This window comes from Mesoplodon bidens, assembly GCF_964165515.1.
Source record: "Mesoplodon bidens genome assembly, chromosome: X".
Lineage (NCBI taxonomy): Eukaryota > Metazoa > Chordata > Mammalia > Artiodactyla > Ziphiidae > Mesoplodon > Mesoplodon bidens.
The window spans coordinates 43,677,505-43,692,191 of NC_138163.1; the positions used below are offsets into that span (position 1 = coordinate 43,677,505).

At 44.4% G+C, this 14,687-nt stretch overlaps 1 protein-coding gene across 1 annotated transcript in view; it reads left to right on the forward strand.

Annotated features, from left to right (window-relative positions):
* Positions 1-2,637: 2,637 nt before the first annotated feature.
* TRPC5 (transient receptor potential cation channel subfamily C member 5) overlaps positions 2,638-14,687 on the forward strand; it is a gene marked incomplete at its 3' end in the record, with an annotated part of 134,392 nt that continues 122,342 nt past the window's right edge. Inside the window, exon 1 of the mRNA XM_081221373.1 lies at positions 2,638-3,029. Within this exon, the coding sequence (XP_081077499.1) occupies positions 2,652-3,029 (378 nt within the window). The 5' untranslated portion in view covers positions 2,638-2,651. The remainder of the gene's footprint in view (positions 3,030-14,687) is intronic.

The following is a 14,687-nucleotide window of genomic DNA, read 5'->3' on the forward strand; positions in this document are numbered from 1 at the left end:
AGAATATCATGGAAGGTTTACTCATTCGTTCATCAAATATGTATCCAGGGTGTGAAAAACAGGACAGATGCAACTGCACTTGAGCTTTAAAGCAAATTGGACTGAACAGACGATTACCCAGGAAGACGAAGAAATATGTCTATGTAACTAGAAATTCTGATTAGCATCAAGAAGGAAGAGAAAAGGCTACAATGGAGAGAAAAATATGAAGGAACTACTTTATAATACAGGGTAGTTAATTGGGGCTTCTCTGAAGAGGTGGTATTTTGTTGAGGCTTGAAAGATGAAAAGAGCCAGAGAAGAGTATTCCAGGAGGTGATCCAAGGTCTTGAGGTGGGAGAAAGCTTGGCATGTTGGAAGAATCAAAAGAAGCTCCACAGGGCTAAAGAATAGTGGATAAGAGTGAAAGAGTGGCTTAAGATGACATTGGAGAGGTAAGCACAAGCCAAGGCCTAGTAGATCTCAGAAAGGAGTGTTGATTTCCTCACAAGAGCAGCGGGATACTAACCAAGGAGAGTGAAATGGGATCAGATTTGTGGTTCACAGGGTAACTTGGGGGTGGTGTGGAAGACGATCTGGAGGGGGGAGAATGGATTCAGAATAACTAATTATAAGGAGGCGGAATGGTCCAGGTGAGAGATGACGAAGGCAGGGACCCTTTCTTTCTTCTGTTCCAAAAGTGACTAGCTCAGTGCTAGGCACATGGAAGGCTTCCACTGTGTTCATATTGATTAATTAAATAAATATAAACTGAATTGGGTTGTTGAGTCTCTTTTCAGGAGGTCACACTGTCCCTTCTTTCTCCTCCCTTTTTTCTTTATAACGGAGACAAGGAGGCATTCTACAATTAGTATTATTAAAGTAATTTGCTGTTCAGTGACAAATGCTTCCTCTAAATGCCACTTTCCTTTAGTCATTGCTGAGTTACTTCAAAGTAGCACAAGAAAATATCAGTGCTTCTCAAGACAGCCAAGAAGCACTCTGCTCTCCTGAGAGTTGGATGTAGAGAGAAATGTGTCATTTGGGCCTGTTCAGGGCAAGAGGCAACACTAACCTTCAAATACCAACTTCCCAGAAGATCACAAGCACATGAATTGCAAATGCCACTTGGTATAATATATGCCTCTCACTCTGCCAAAGCAGAGATATAATTACCTGGAAGAGTAAGGCAAGTGTTTGTGGAAGCTGCATATCTTCATCTTCTCTTACATCCAGGAGATGAGACAAGAGGCCCTTTATCACATTTCCATTTCTTTTTGCTGGCAAAACAGTTTGGTAATGAAAGACACTTAAATGGGTTCATCCTAACTCAGCTTCCAGAGGGTTCTGGAGGTCCCAAGGATGGAAGGGAAAGGAGAGTCAGTCACCTAATGGGTCTGAGCCTCATCTTCTCCCATGGGGAGGGTAACCATTCCCATCTTATAGGGCTAGTACAAGGAGTCAATGAGGAATGTGCATGAATTTAATCTGCAAACTACAAGGCAAGAGCTCTATACTGTGATTCATCCTATGCAATTAATGGCAAAGTCTGTCTTTTATTCTCGGTCTCCCAGAGAAAGTTAAACATATTGTAGGAACTCAATAATAGGTTTTGCTTTGAAATCACTTCTGTTAAAATCTGGCTTTAGATGTGGTACATGTAAAACAGGCCGTTCACTTCTCATAATTGAATCAGACAGATTCTCATATCTGTCAGCTGCTTGGTTTAGAAGCATGGAGGAGAAAAATCATGAGTGGGCAGAGGGGGTAGTGGCTTAATCTGTTGGAGTCAATACCCCTTCCCCAGTGAGCAGCAGTAAGAAGAATGTTTCAGTTAGCACTACAACAGTGTTTCAGTCCAGGATCTGCATCTGGGACAGCTGCAAATGTAATCCTACAAACTAGCACAGGCCCACAGGCCCAGGGTCCAAAGGAAATTGGCCAAACATGAGGTCCAGCTTTGCATCACCAGTCAGAAGTATTATCACGAGTATTTTCAGACAGCAGAAGGGAAGGAAGAAACTAACTTGTGCCATGTCTCAGGAGGTTTCCTCTGGGACAGTTGCTTTAATCAGTCATTGTCTCATTTAACTCCCACAGTAGCCTTATGAGGTGGGAATTAGTGTTTAGTGTGGAGCCTGGTGCAATTAATATTATTAATATCGATAAGCTTAATAATAATAAACTGAAGCACCGTGAGCTTGAGTAACTTACCTAAGGTCACAGACCTGGTAAAGCCAGGATTTGAACCCATGTCTTTCTGACCCAGAAGCCAGGGCTTTTTCTGCTGTGCTCCTTTGCAAGAGGAGAAAGATTGTGGCCTTAAAACAGGTGAGGGGCTTCCCTGGTGGCTCAGTGGTTGAGAGTCCGCCTACCGATGCAGGGGACACGGGTTCGTGCCCCGGTCCGGGAAGATCCCACATGCCGCGGAGCGGCTGGGCCCGTGAGCCATGGCCGCTGAGCCTGTGTGTCCGGAGCCTGTGCTCCACAGCGGGAGAGGCCACAACAGTGAGAGGCCCGCGTACCGCAAAAAAAAAAAAAAAACAGGTGAGGATTTTCCAAGTCATTAGCAAGGCTGCCTCCATAACTGGCCACTTGAGACCTGCAGGTATCTAAGAATATCTTTGGTCTCCCTCTCTCTCCTCATTCAGGTTTCTAAATTGCTATGAACCATGGCCCAGCTGTACTACAAAAGGGTCAACTACTCACCCTACAGAGACCGAATCCCCCTGCAAATTGTGAGGGCTGAGACGGAGCTCTCTGCAGAGGAGAAGGCCTTCCTCAGTGCTGTGGAGAAGGGGGACTATGCCACTGTGAAGCAGGCCCTCCAGGAGGCCGAGATCTACTACAATGTCAACATCAACTGCATGGACCCACTGGGCCGGAGCGCCCTGCTCATTGCCATTGAGAATGAGAACCTGGAGATCATGGAGCTACTGCTGAACCACAGCGTGTACGTCGGTGACGCATTGCTCTACGCCATCCGCAAGGAAGTGGTGGGCGCTGTGGAGCTTCTGCTCAGCTACAGGCGGCCCAGTGGAGAGAAGCAGGTAAGAAGCCCCTACAGCCAGGGAGGTAGCCAGGGACAACAGAGCACCGCAGGGTCAGAAGCCTTGAAACTAAGGAAGGTTATAGGCGGGCTGCAGTTGAGAAGCCCTATCATGGCAGCCCTCTGCTCTCAAGAATAGCATCAGTGATCTCAGGTAGGATCCTAGAGCCACCCCGCATGGCCCACACTGAGTTCTATTCATTTGCTTTTTCCTTATTAGTACTTGCCCATATACCTTCAACACTTGACCTAAAAGCATCTTCTCTGTTTCCAGAACAGTCAAGCTCCTTCTACCCTCCCTACACCCTGCTCCATATCTTCATTTCCTTTCTCACTGAAAGGGGGGACAAGGAGAAACCAAACACAGACCTGAGCTTTCCCCTTCTCACCCACTCTCTCCTGAAGAAGGACAGGAGGCCTTTCAACTTGAGTGCCATGGCACAGATGCAAATGGATACAGGGGCCTACACACCTCTCCAGTTCCACTCATATGAATGCATTCCACCCCTAGACGTTCAGGGGTTTGCCTCTGTGATTTTCTTGTCCTCTGAGGCACCTAGGTTTGACACTCTGGAGTCATCTTCGAGTCCTTCCTCTGCCTTGTCTCCATGCTCCATCCCCAAGCCCTGTGAGTTCTTCCTTCCCAATATCGATTTTTTGTTTTGTTTTGTTTTGTTTTGTTGTTTTTTTGTTTTTTTGCGGTACGCGGGCCTCTCACTGTTGTGGCCTCTCCCGTTGCGGAGCACAGGCTCCGGACGCGCAGGCCCAGCGGCCATGGCTCACGGGCCTAGCCGCTCCGCGGCATGTGGGATCTTCCCGGACCGGGGCACGAACCGGTGTCCCCTGCATCAGCAGGCAGACTCCCAACCACTGTGCCACCAGGGAAGCCCCCAATATCTTGTATTGATACATACTTTCTTTCCTCTCTAGCCCAGTTCCCACCACCGCACCTCTGCTTCTCATCATCTCTCTCCTACATGAGTGATTCTCAAAGTGTGGTTCTTGGACCAGCAGCATTAGCATCACCAGGGGAACTTGTTAGAAAAGGCAAAAGTCTCTGGCGCCACCACAGACTGACTGAATCAGGCACTCTGGGGGTGGGGCCCGGCAAGCTGTGTCTCAGCAAGCCCTCCAGGGGACTGTGATGCCCACTCGGGTTTGAGAATCCCTGTCCTATACTACCATGAAAACTTCTATCTGGACTCCCTGCCTCTAGCCTCTTTCTTTCTCTCAAGCCATCCTGAACAATGATACTGACTTATTCTTTCCCAGATTGCATAACAATCCTGTCATTCCTGTCCATCCCTTCAGTGACTCCAATGTCTCTTCATTAGAAGAGAAACCAGCCCATGAAGCCTAGCACTCAATACCCTTCATTAATGGTCTTTTCTAGTCCTGTCTCCCCCTTAGTCCCTTCTAAACCCCTCAAGTTAGACAGGTCTCCACTGTCTCTCTTCCTTTGGAGCATAGTAGGCGCATGTAGTAGGAACAAAGAAAATACAGTCATCAAACATGGAATACCACAATACATTAAAAAGTAGAAATAGTACAAACCAAAACCAAAATTGCAAAGTGCTTAAAAAATACTGATAATGAAAACACTCAACATCAAATCTTATGGGACATGACCAAAGCTGGGTTTAAAGGGAATTCATAGCTTTAATACTTGCCTAGTTAAACAAAAAGGAATGAAAATAAGCTAACTGATAACTCGCAGACTAGGAATTGGAATTGATAGAGCAGAAAGCAAGGCACTAGATTAAAAGTTCCTTGGGTAAAGGGCCTAAATCAACATTCAACACAGTGCCAAGAAAGAGACCTTATCTCTCTTCACTGCTGTATCCCAGCACTGGGAAAGTGCCTGCAATATCAAAGGCACTCCGTAAATATTTATTTTATGAATGAATAGTATGCATCCACACTGTGCTAAGCATTTTACATGATTTAATCCTCTCAGCTACTCTGTTAGGCAGGCACTATTATTACTGTCCCCATGATACTGATGAGACAAATTGAGCCACTGGATGGTTAAGTCAGTTATTCAAGGTCACAATAAATGTCAGAGCCAGAATTCAAACCCAGGCAGCCCATTTCCTAACCCCACCCGCTTAACCACTAGGCTATCCTGCTCTCCTGGAAGTCTGAGTTAAATCTGAGAACTCCCAGCACAGGAGTTCTGAGACAGGATAGATGAGTGGAGGATGGATGACCTCTCTGGAAAGGACAGGCCTATAGGATTTGGATATATAGCTAAGCAGAGAGGTGTAAGCATGTTCCCTACCCAGTCCACATCCCCATCCCCATCACAACTGATTTGTTCTGGGCCCCTTTTCCCTAGAGCCCTGATAAGTGTCTGAGTGATTTAATGTGCTAATCTGAACTAAGGCTTACCCAGCTACTCTGCTCCATGATCTTGTCCACCTCTGAGATTATGTAGCCATTGGCTCTACCCTTCACTTGACACCAATCATACACTAATACGTACTACTGGTCAGCCTTACTTGTATAAATGTCTAGTCTCTATAACTATATTCTTTCTTAAATGTGAAGCATACTCTAATGCCCAACTGTTTCCATGCATCCCCCATCAGCACCTGACCCAGTGCCTAGTATATAATGGGTGATAGATAAATTCTTGCTGATGAACAAGAAGGAGTCAAGTGTATCTTCCAGAAAAGCACATAGCTAGCTGCTTGGACAAGACATCCTGGACTTTCATATTCAATCCCATTTAGCTTCATAACTGTTTTGAAAGAGGGGAGAGCACAGAGGAAATTTGCAAAGAGGGGACTAGCAATGGCAGCCCTATCTGAGTTTTGAAAGTAGGCCAAGTCCTTATTTGATGGCCAACCCTTTCTCCCATCTTTCCCCATTGCTCTGGAAAACCCTGAGGAAGAAAGGTGCCAGGTAAAGCCACTCGAAAGTACAATCTAAGGCATGACCTCCCCTGGATAGAAGCAGTGCTTAACTCACAGGAATGAAACACCACTGGTAGAATGTCAGGCATATGAAACCTGGGTGAAGCTATCAGGGACAGGCTGTTTTTCACCAAGGTCCTTTCAGACTCACTACCAATATAAGACCTCCTTTGTCCACCGTACATCATACTGTATATACAAACCCACAGAGCTATCAGCTCCATCCCCAAGTCTCTTCAGCAGCCTTCTCCTCCCTTTCTCCTCTCTCCTAAACCCCACCACCGGCCGCTACTAAATTGCATTTTCTTCCATTGCTCTGACAATTGCTGTGGTAAGTCATATATCAGTAACTATAACAACAGGCAGCCACAGTACTGGAGCCCTGCCTCTCTGGGAGATAGAAACAAGATTTGTTTACCTGGGAGCAGGCAGGGATGTGAGCAAACACAGGACTCCTGAAGGACCGTGGGTCCAGCTGGGCAGGCTACTCTCAGGAAGGCACTCTTCACACACACAGAATCCAAACACCTGTCCCTTCTCATGGGGGCCCTCCCCCAGCTCTCCAAAGGATTGGGCACAGCTGACCTCCATCAATCTTGGGTGGATAAACTAGTCCCCCCTTTGGCTTTATTGAGCAAGGAGTTTGGCTTCAGGTTGGCAGTAAGACCCCCTCTGCCGTACCCTTACCCCAGCCCATCATGCTCTTCTTCCTCTTCTAGCCTATCAAAACTGCTCTCAGATAAAGACTGGAGGCTGGGCGTACATGGCTGACCCTGGCTTCAAGTATCATCACTCACATGGACACCTGCATTTTTAATGGGTACCAAATCTTAAAGTAAACAGGGTGATGCTTTATCAGATAGAATTGACTGCACCAGACAACAAGTAGAAGACTCCGTGCGTGTGTGCGCATGTGTGTTATTCTGTGGTCTTCTTGCTACTCCAGAACACCGACCCTCTTGGAAGCATCCACTCCCTAACCACTACAGCCTATTTCCTTAGGGTTAGATTTTGGCCACCTGTGGGATTTGTGATTCCTTGAGGAAAACACTCTTAAATAGTTCTCATTATTCTCTGTAGTCTCTCAAAAAATTTTGGACTACAGAAGGTTTAATACCAGCCTATTGCTTGTCCATGAAACCTACCACCTTTGGCCCACTGACTCTTGGAACCACTAGAGGAGCATCGTCAGCAGGGGGTGCAAATCCAGCTCCAATCCAGAGAGGAGTCTTGTGTCTGTCTATGATCAAAACCAGTTCAAAGACGAAGCTTTGTGCATATGGAGAACTTGTCAAAATGCAGATTCCTGAGCCCCATTGCATACCTACAGAATTAGAATCTTGAGGTTTGGGCCTGGAATCAGCATGTTAATAAGCCCACCCCCAACCCGTTTCTAGGTAAGAGGTCTATGTGACTCTCTGTATCCATTTCCTAAGGCTGCCATAACAAAGTACAGTGAACTAGGTGGCTTAAAAGAAACGTATTCTCTCACAGTTCAAGAGGCCAGAAGTCCGAAATGCAGGTGTTGACAAGCCTGGTTCCTTCTGGAGGCTCTAAGAATCTGTTCCATGCCTTGGCTTGTAGCTGCGTCACTTCATTCTCTACCTCCATCATTATATGGGGTTCTCCTCTGTGCCTTTCGTCTGTGTGGTTGTGTCCAAATCTCCCTCTCCTATCTCTTATAAAGACACCAGCTGTTTGATTTAGGGCCCACCCTAATCCAGGACTAACTCATTTCAACTTGATTACATCTGCAGAGACCCTTTTTCCATATAAGGTCACATTCACAGGTACCAGGTGTTAAGACTTGAACATATCTTTTGAGGGGATACAGTTCAACCCACTACACTCTCAATGAGAAATACTAGCCTAGACAAGTAATTTTCAAACATTTTCAGCAGCGGAGTCTTTCATTAAATGAAATCCTACAGAGACGTAAAACAAACAGACCCAAGCAGAGCTGCCCTAGTTTAAGTGCAGGTCAGGGCCAAAAGCCCCACTTCTACACACACACACACCCATAACTCCTTGGCCCTGAGAAGCAAGCATAACTGGAAAACCACTGGTCTAGAAGACAGAATGATAGACTCTAATTTGGAGTTTGAGGTGCTAGCCAGCTTGTAGCTAACAGAGTGACCTTGGGCAAGTCATAAGTTCTTTTACAAGTGTCCAGTTATAGAATCACCCTACAACTCAATTTCCTCATCTATAAAATGAAGCTCACAATACCCACCCCTACCTAATATAGAGGGCTGTTGTGAGGAAGAAATAAGATAAAGATATATTAAAGTCTTCTGAAACAAAAGTTAATGCTAGACAGAGTTCAATGACTTATTTTCAGCTTCACTCCATCAGTTTGACTTAGCCTGTCATATTGTGTGGAGAGACCAGCTTGCAAGTGGTGCTCACCACAAGGCACCACCAGTACAGTGAGAGGGAGAGCCTCTTCTGCTGCCATGACCTCACATTCATCCCTCATTGTTCACTGGAGTCTAAGGATTTGAGCAACAGGGAGGTAGAACTGCTGGCCTCTGCATCAACGGCCCACCCAAGGAATTTTCTTTCTTGGTCACTTGCATCAATGCAGGCAGGTGGCAAGAGGCTAAGCCAACCTTCTCCCCAGGGCCCGCCCCTCTGGGCTCTGCCATAATTATTCATTTGTCTGTGGCAGATGGCTCCAAATTAAAATTGGTCTCACAGATGAGCTAGCGAGATTGTCTCAACAACACCGGTAAGTGTTTGTGTTGAGATTGTAGAAAATCAGCAACAAAGCACTCCACTTACCCCTTCCCCTATCTGATCCTTGGTCCCAGAGAGAGATGGCACAGTGTAGAGGGGACACTGAGGGCCTAGGAAAAGGTGACTGGTGCAAAAAAAAGGGGCCTACAGTGTCTAGCCTATAAATCTCAAGTACTCAACAGGAGAGCAGAAAGTAAAGAACAGAACTGCACAAGTCACTCTATTTACAGGCAGCCTGGAGTAGTAGAAAGAACAGAGATTTTGGAGTCTTAGCAGTTTTAGTAGATGTGCTTCCTTGCACAAGTCACTTAATCACTCCAAACCTCAGTTTCTTCATCTGTAAATGTCAACAGTAATGGAGCCTACCTCATAGAGTTCTAGTGAAAATTAAATGAAATAATCCATGTATATTACTTAGAACGGTGCCTGACATAGTGAATACTCAATACATGGGAGGCAGTACTGTTCCTGTTCCTACTAGTTGAAGCCATGCTGAGAACTCCTGCTGGCTAATCTCATTTATTCATTTTTAAATATGTATTAAGCACCCACTAGCACATAGTGGCTAAGAGTTCAGACTGCATGACCTTAGGAAAGTTGTTTGACCTGATTGAGCATCAGTTTCCTATCTGTATAATGGGGTTAATATTACCTACATCATAAGTGGTTGCGAGGTTTAAATGAGAATTTTTTTTTTTTTTTTTTTTGGTACGCGGGCCTCTCACTGTTGTGGTCTCTCCCATTGCGGAGCACAGGCTCCGGATGCGCAGGCTCAGCAGCCATGGCTCACGGGCCCAGCCACTCCACGGCATGTGGGATCTTCCCGGACCAGGGCATGAACCCGTGTCCCCTGCATCGGCAGGCAGACTCTCAACCACTGCGCCACCAGGGAAGCCCGAGAATTATTTTTTAACATTTGGCATAATTTGTGGCACATAGCATTCAATAATGATACTCATATCATTAGAATTAATACAAAATATTATTAAGTCTTTGTTGCCTGAATTGCCCAATATAACAATAGGTATTTATCGCTATAATAATCTGAGTCACAGCTTTGATTCTATGAGTTTTGTTCCAAAGTCAAAGTTCTAGGGGGGAAACATGGGTTGTGTCAATCAAGTCAAGAAAATAAATCAGCCACTTCATTGGAAGAAAATGTCAGAATGACCGCACGGCATCATATTGGCCAAACTGATAAAGTGAATTCTCTCCTCTCCTGTACCTGTGCTGACTTTTTGTAGACATGGCCTACTTCACTCACAGAGCAGAATCATAGGGTTTAGAGATCATTTGGTCTGAAATGACATGTCCAGGGTCACTCAGCTGAGCTCGAACTGGCACAAATGCTTCCTGTCTCCCGAGCCACTATTTCTACCACCCCACACTGCCTCTGAGTAATCATCAGAAGCAGTAACACTTACAACAAAGCTGAAAATCAACAAAGCAGCTACAAGTAGTGTCTATCTAAAACAACCCATTCATAACAAAGTTCCAGCAAATGATTCATTCTGTTTAGTTCTCTTCAATTTTCTAAGTATGTGTGAGTACTAATCATATGCCTCATGATAAAAATGAAAGATACAGTGAGTGCACTCAAGACATTGATAGTCTCATGGGGAGAAAAGACATGCACAGGCTGTCCAACTAGTCCACCCCCTCAGTGGGCCTGGCCTCCTGTGTTCCAAAGGACACAAAAAACCTAAGCTAGTGATGCTTACCTTTCAGAAAGAAAAAATATAATTATTTAAACTTGGTCCCAAGTAGACCAAGGGAGCTAGCTGCATAATACTTCACAAGGAAGATACTATGAAATAATCTCAAAAGCAAGTCACTAAATAAAAACACATGAGGTTTTTTAGCCATGACTGACCTCCCCCCATCCCGCTTCAGGGTTCCCACCAGCACAGGGCCTCCTTTCTGCAGCCACATGATCATGATTGTATATGGCCCTGACCCACATACACATGTCCAGTTAGGGAGTTTCCTGTTCTCCTCTCCTCTGGGTAGGTGGATCTCAGCTGTGTATAACAGGCCTCCTCCTCCCTCACCTCACATGCACAGTTATCTAGAGGACAGCCATCTTCTGTCTCCTTTTCACCCCAGGCTCCTCATCATATTGTTTTTTTTTTTCAACTTATGGTTCTTGTTGCAAACTCCGTTCAAGTGTGAAATATCAGTGCAAAACTCAGCACTTGGGCTTCCCTGGTGGCGCAGTGGTTGAGAGTCCGCCTGCCGATGCAGGGGACACGGGTTCGTGCCCCTATCCCGGAAGATCCCACATGCCACGCAGCGGCTGGGCCCGCGAGCCATGCCGCGGAGCCTGTGTGTCCGGAGCCTGTGCTCCGCAACGGGAGAGGCCACAGCAATGAGAGGCCCGCGTACAGCAAAAAAAAAAAAAAAAAAAAAAAAAACTCAGCACTCTCCTCCCATCTCTCCTTCCAGCTGTCCTATCCCAGAGCACCGAATGTTGCCTTGTACTGATTCCTTTCCATATGCCAACAACAAACATGGGACAGAAATAGAACGGTGCAAGGAAATATGTGTTACATTATCCAAAACGTGTGATGTGGACAATATAGAAGGCCACTCTGGTTACAAGTAGACAAAGAGCTTTCAGGGGAGGAATATTTGAGAAAAGAAATAAACTTTGAGCTGGAAAGGAAGAAAGAAGGGGACGGGACATTTGTCAGATGGAAGTGAATGAACAATGACGTGGGTAGTGGGAATGATGGTGGCCTGTTCACAGTAGGTGGTGGCGTGAAGGGCTGGTGATGAAAGCAATGCCTGGGACTCTTGTTAACCTCATGGAGGAAGGCCCCAGATACCTGACTCAGAGTCAGGACACTGGGTGAGGTGGGCCCTGACACTTATCAGAAACAGTAGTTCTTGGGTTCCTGTGCTCATCTGCCCTCCCTCTTTATCCTCTGATCCCAGTTGTAGTAAAGGAGAATGAGTGTATGGCCACTGGCTGAGCTGCTCCTTAGGTGGGACCTTGGTGAACACTCTCCACTATCCCAGCTGGTTGCTACTAGTCCTCTGATTGGCAGTTGGGGCAGAGAGGAGTGATGTGGGATGAAAGAAGTTGGACCCACTGATCACCCAGGGGCCTTTTGGACAGGTCTGCCCCTCCAAAAATATCTGTGAGGAGCTGACCATATTGATCTTTGACTCTCTCTCCTTTTATCTATCTTCTTCCCCAAATGGCACTCTCTCCCTCCTCTCTTCCAACCCCTCCCCATACTCACAGGTACAATGTGTGTCCCATTTTAATCTCATTTGTTGACAACTCTCTTGGTTTCCAGGATATAAAGCCTACCTGATTCCTCCTCCCTCTATGACCACTGCCTCTTAGTCTCTTTTACAAAATCCTTATCTTTTCTCTTGCTTCAATATCCATGCTGTCCAGAGTTCTGTGACTTTTCCTTTTCTAGCCCAATATCTATCAGAAGATCCATAATTTATTTTCAAAATTTCAAAATACATTTTAAATGTACCCCAAACATTGAAATTCCCTGTGTCAAACACTAACAAACACTAATTTAGCACTTACTATGTGCCAGGCACCAGTACATAAGCCTACATTAATTTATTCAATATTCATGACCATCCTGTGACGCAGGATATTACATTGGCCAAACAGTTCATTCAGGTTTTTCTGTACCATCTTATGGACAAACTTGAATGAAATTTTTGGCCAACCCAGTACTGTTATCCATTCTTACAAATGGGGACATCAAGGCACAAAGAGGTTAAATGATTTTCCCAAGCTCATACAGCTAGTAAGTGGACAAACTGGGATTCAAACCTAGGCAGTCTGGCAGCAGAGTCTGTGTTGTTAATCCTCATGCCAGCCTCATTTTGCCCTCCAAATCCTCTTCCTCATCCAGTGTATCCTTTCTCAGGTGATGGCACCTTTACCCTTCCTTTTATCCTTTCATTTATGTAGATTTGAAACCTTGCAGATGTCTTCATCTTCACTCTCTCCTTCAGCCACCCACACCCAGTTGGATACAAAGTCCCTTTGAATAACTTAATTGAAGTGAAGAGGCAAACATACCATGAGTCAAAGTGTAATGCTGTGAGAGATAAGAAAGTGCTGTATATGTGGGAGCATAGGTATCTGATCACGTCACTCAAATGACCACAGTTGCTCCTTATTTCCTATAGAATAGAGTTCAAAATACAGGCACAGGGTTGATAGTTTGAGGAAAGAGTGTTGGTTAATGACCCCTCAAACCATGCTGAATTGTCACTGATAAATCGAGCCTAGGCTTGGAAGGATAGTGAAGCCACCAGACAAGACAGGATGAAGGAAGTGTTTTTTTGTATCTGCAGAAAGTCTCTGGAGTCAGAAGGAAAGCCACCTTAGTGAGGGCCATCCCAGATTCAGGGACCTACCGATAAATGCACACTTTGTTACCTCTGGCAGGATTAAGCGACCCCAATCCAGCAGCTAGTCTCTATTCTAAGAAGTATGTCAGCCCTCTGAAGTCCTCGGTAGAGGGAAGGTAATCAGCACATGATTACCAGGGGCTTGAATGAGGGAAATTTTCCTGGTTCACCTTGCTATCAAGTGGATTGCTATTGCCTATCCATTAGTAAAGGAGGGCCGAGAGCCAGATATTAAAAAAGCATTGAAAGAACCTTCCAAAGAAATCCAAATCAGAGAAGGAAAAGAAGCTGGTCCCATGACAAATCTCTCGTGAGTCTACCACCTTTGCCTCCTCCCCAAGAAAAGGGGGGTGATGACCCATAACAAATACCTCTGAAGCTGGAGAGTGTAATTTCCAAATACCCCTCTGCTCTTCAAGGGCAACCTGGAGTGATTTGATGTTTGTGACATCATCAGCTCCATTATCTGTATCAGAATAGTGGATAGAACTTTGGGGCTAAAAATGACCTCTAGAAATCCTCCAATCCATACTGTTGTCATCAAATAGGCAGATAGTTGTCTCCCCACGTTCTAGTGGGCCTGCAGAGGGAAGGCTTCTATCCCCACTGAGACACCTGGTGTTTAAGACAGTTTGGGCTTTGTCTACCCAACCAAAATGAATATTTGTCATATTTACTTTCTCCCCTCCCTTATTTCTTAACTCTTAAACTGAGGTATGAAATTATTCAAGTATCAGGGTCCAAGGTCACCACCACCCTTCTCCACATCCATTTGTTTATTTTGGAGTTTTTTTCTATAAAAGTAATACTATAAGAATTAAAAGAGTATAAAAGCATGTGAAGAAAAACATCCCATTTCCACTCTCACAAGTCATCACTATTAATGATATAGGTATGTCCTCCTAGGTATTTTCTATGCATATTCAAGCAGAAACAAATATACACAAACACACACACAGACATCTCTTCACAAATGTTCTGCAACTTGTTTTATTTTCCTTAGCAATGCACTGTGGACATCGTTCCCTGTGAGGATATTTATATTTATTGTATTCTTTTTAATGACAATACTGTATTATATCATATAAATGTGCCTTATTTATTTAACCCGTCCTCTATTAATGAACATTTAAATTGTTTCAAGGATATTTAGGTTTTGGTTTTTGTTTTTCTAAACAATGCTGTGATGAATATCCTTGTATATATGTCTTTGAACAAGTGTTCAAGTATATATGTCTTTGAACAAATTCCTAGTAATAAGATTATGGAATCACAGATTATGTGCATTATTTAATTTTGATATATATTGCCAAACTGCTCTCCTACCAACAGTATATGAAAGTGCCTGTTTCTCACATCCTTGCAATCACAGACTGCAAAAAAAAATCAATTTTAAAACATCTTTGTCAATCTGACAGGTAAAAAATACTATCTCATTATTGTTTTACATTTGAATTTCTTTTATTATAAGTGGTATTTCACATCTTTTCATATGATAAGTAATTTGTTTTATTTTTCTGTGAATCAACTGTTAATTTTTTAATTAATTTTTATTGGAGTATAGTTGCTTTACAATGTTCTGTTAGTTTCTGGTGTATAGTAAAGTG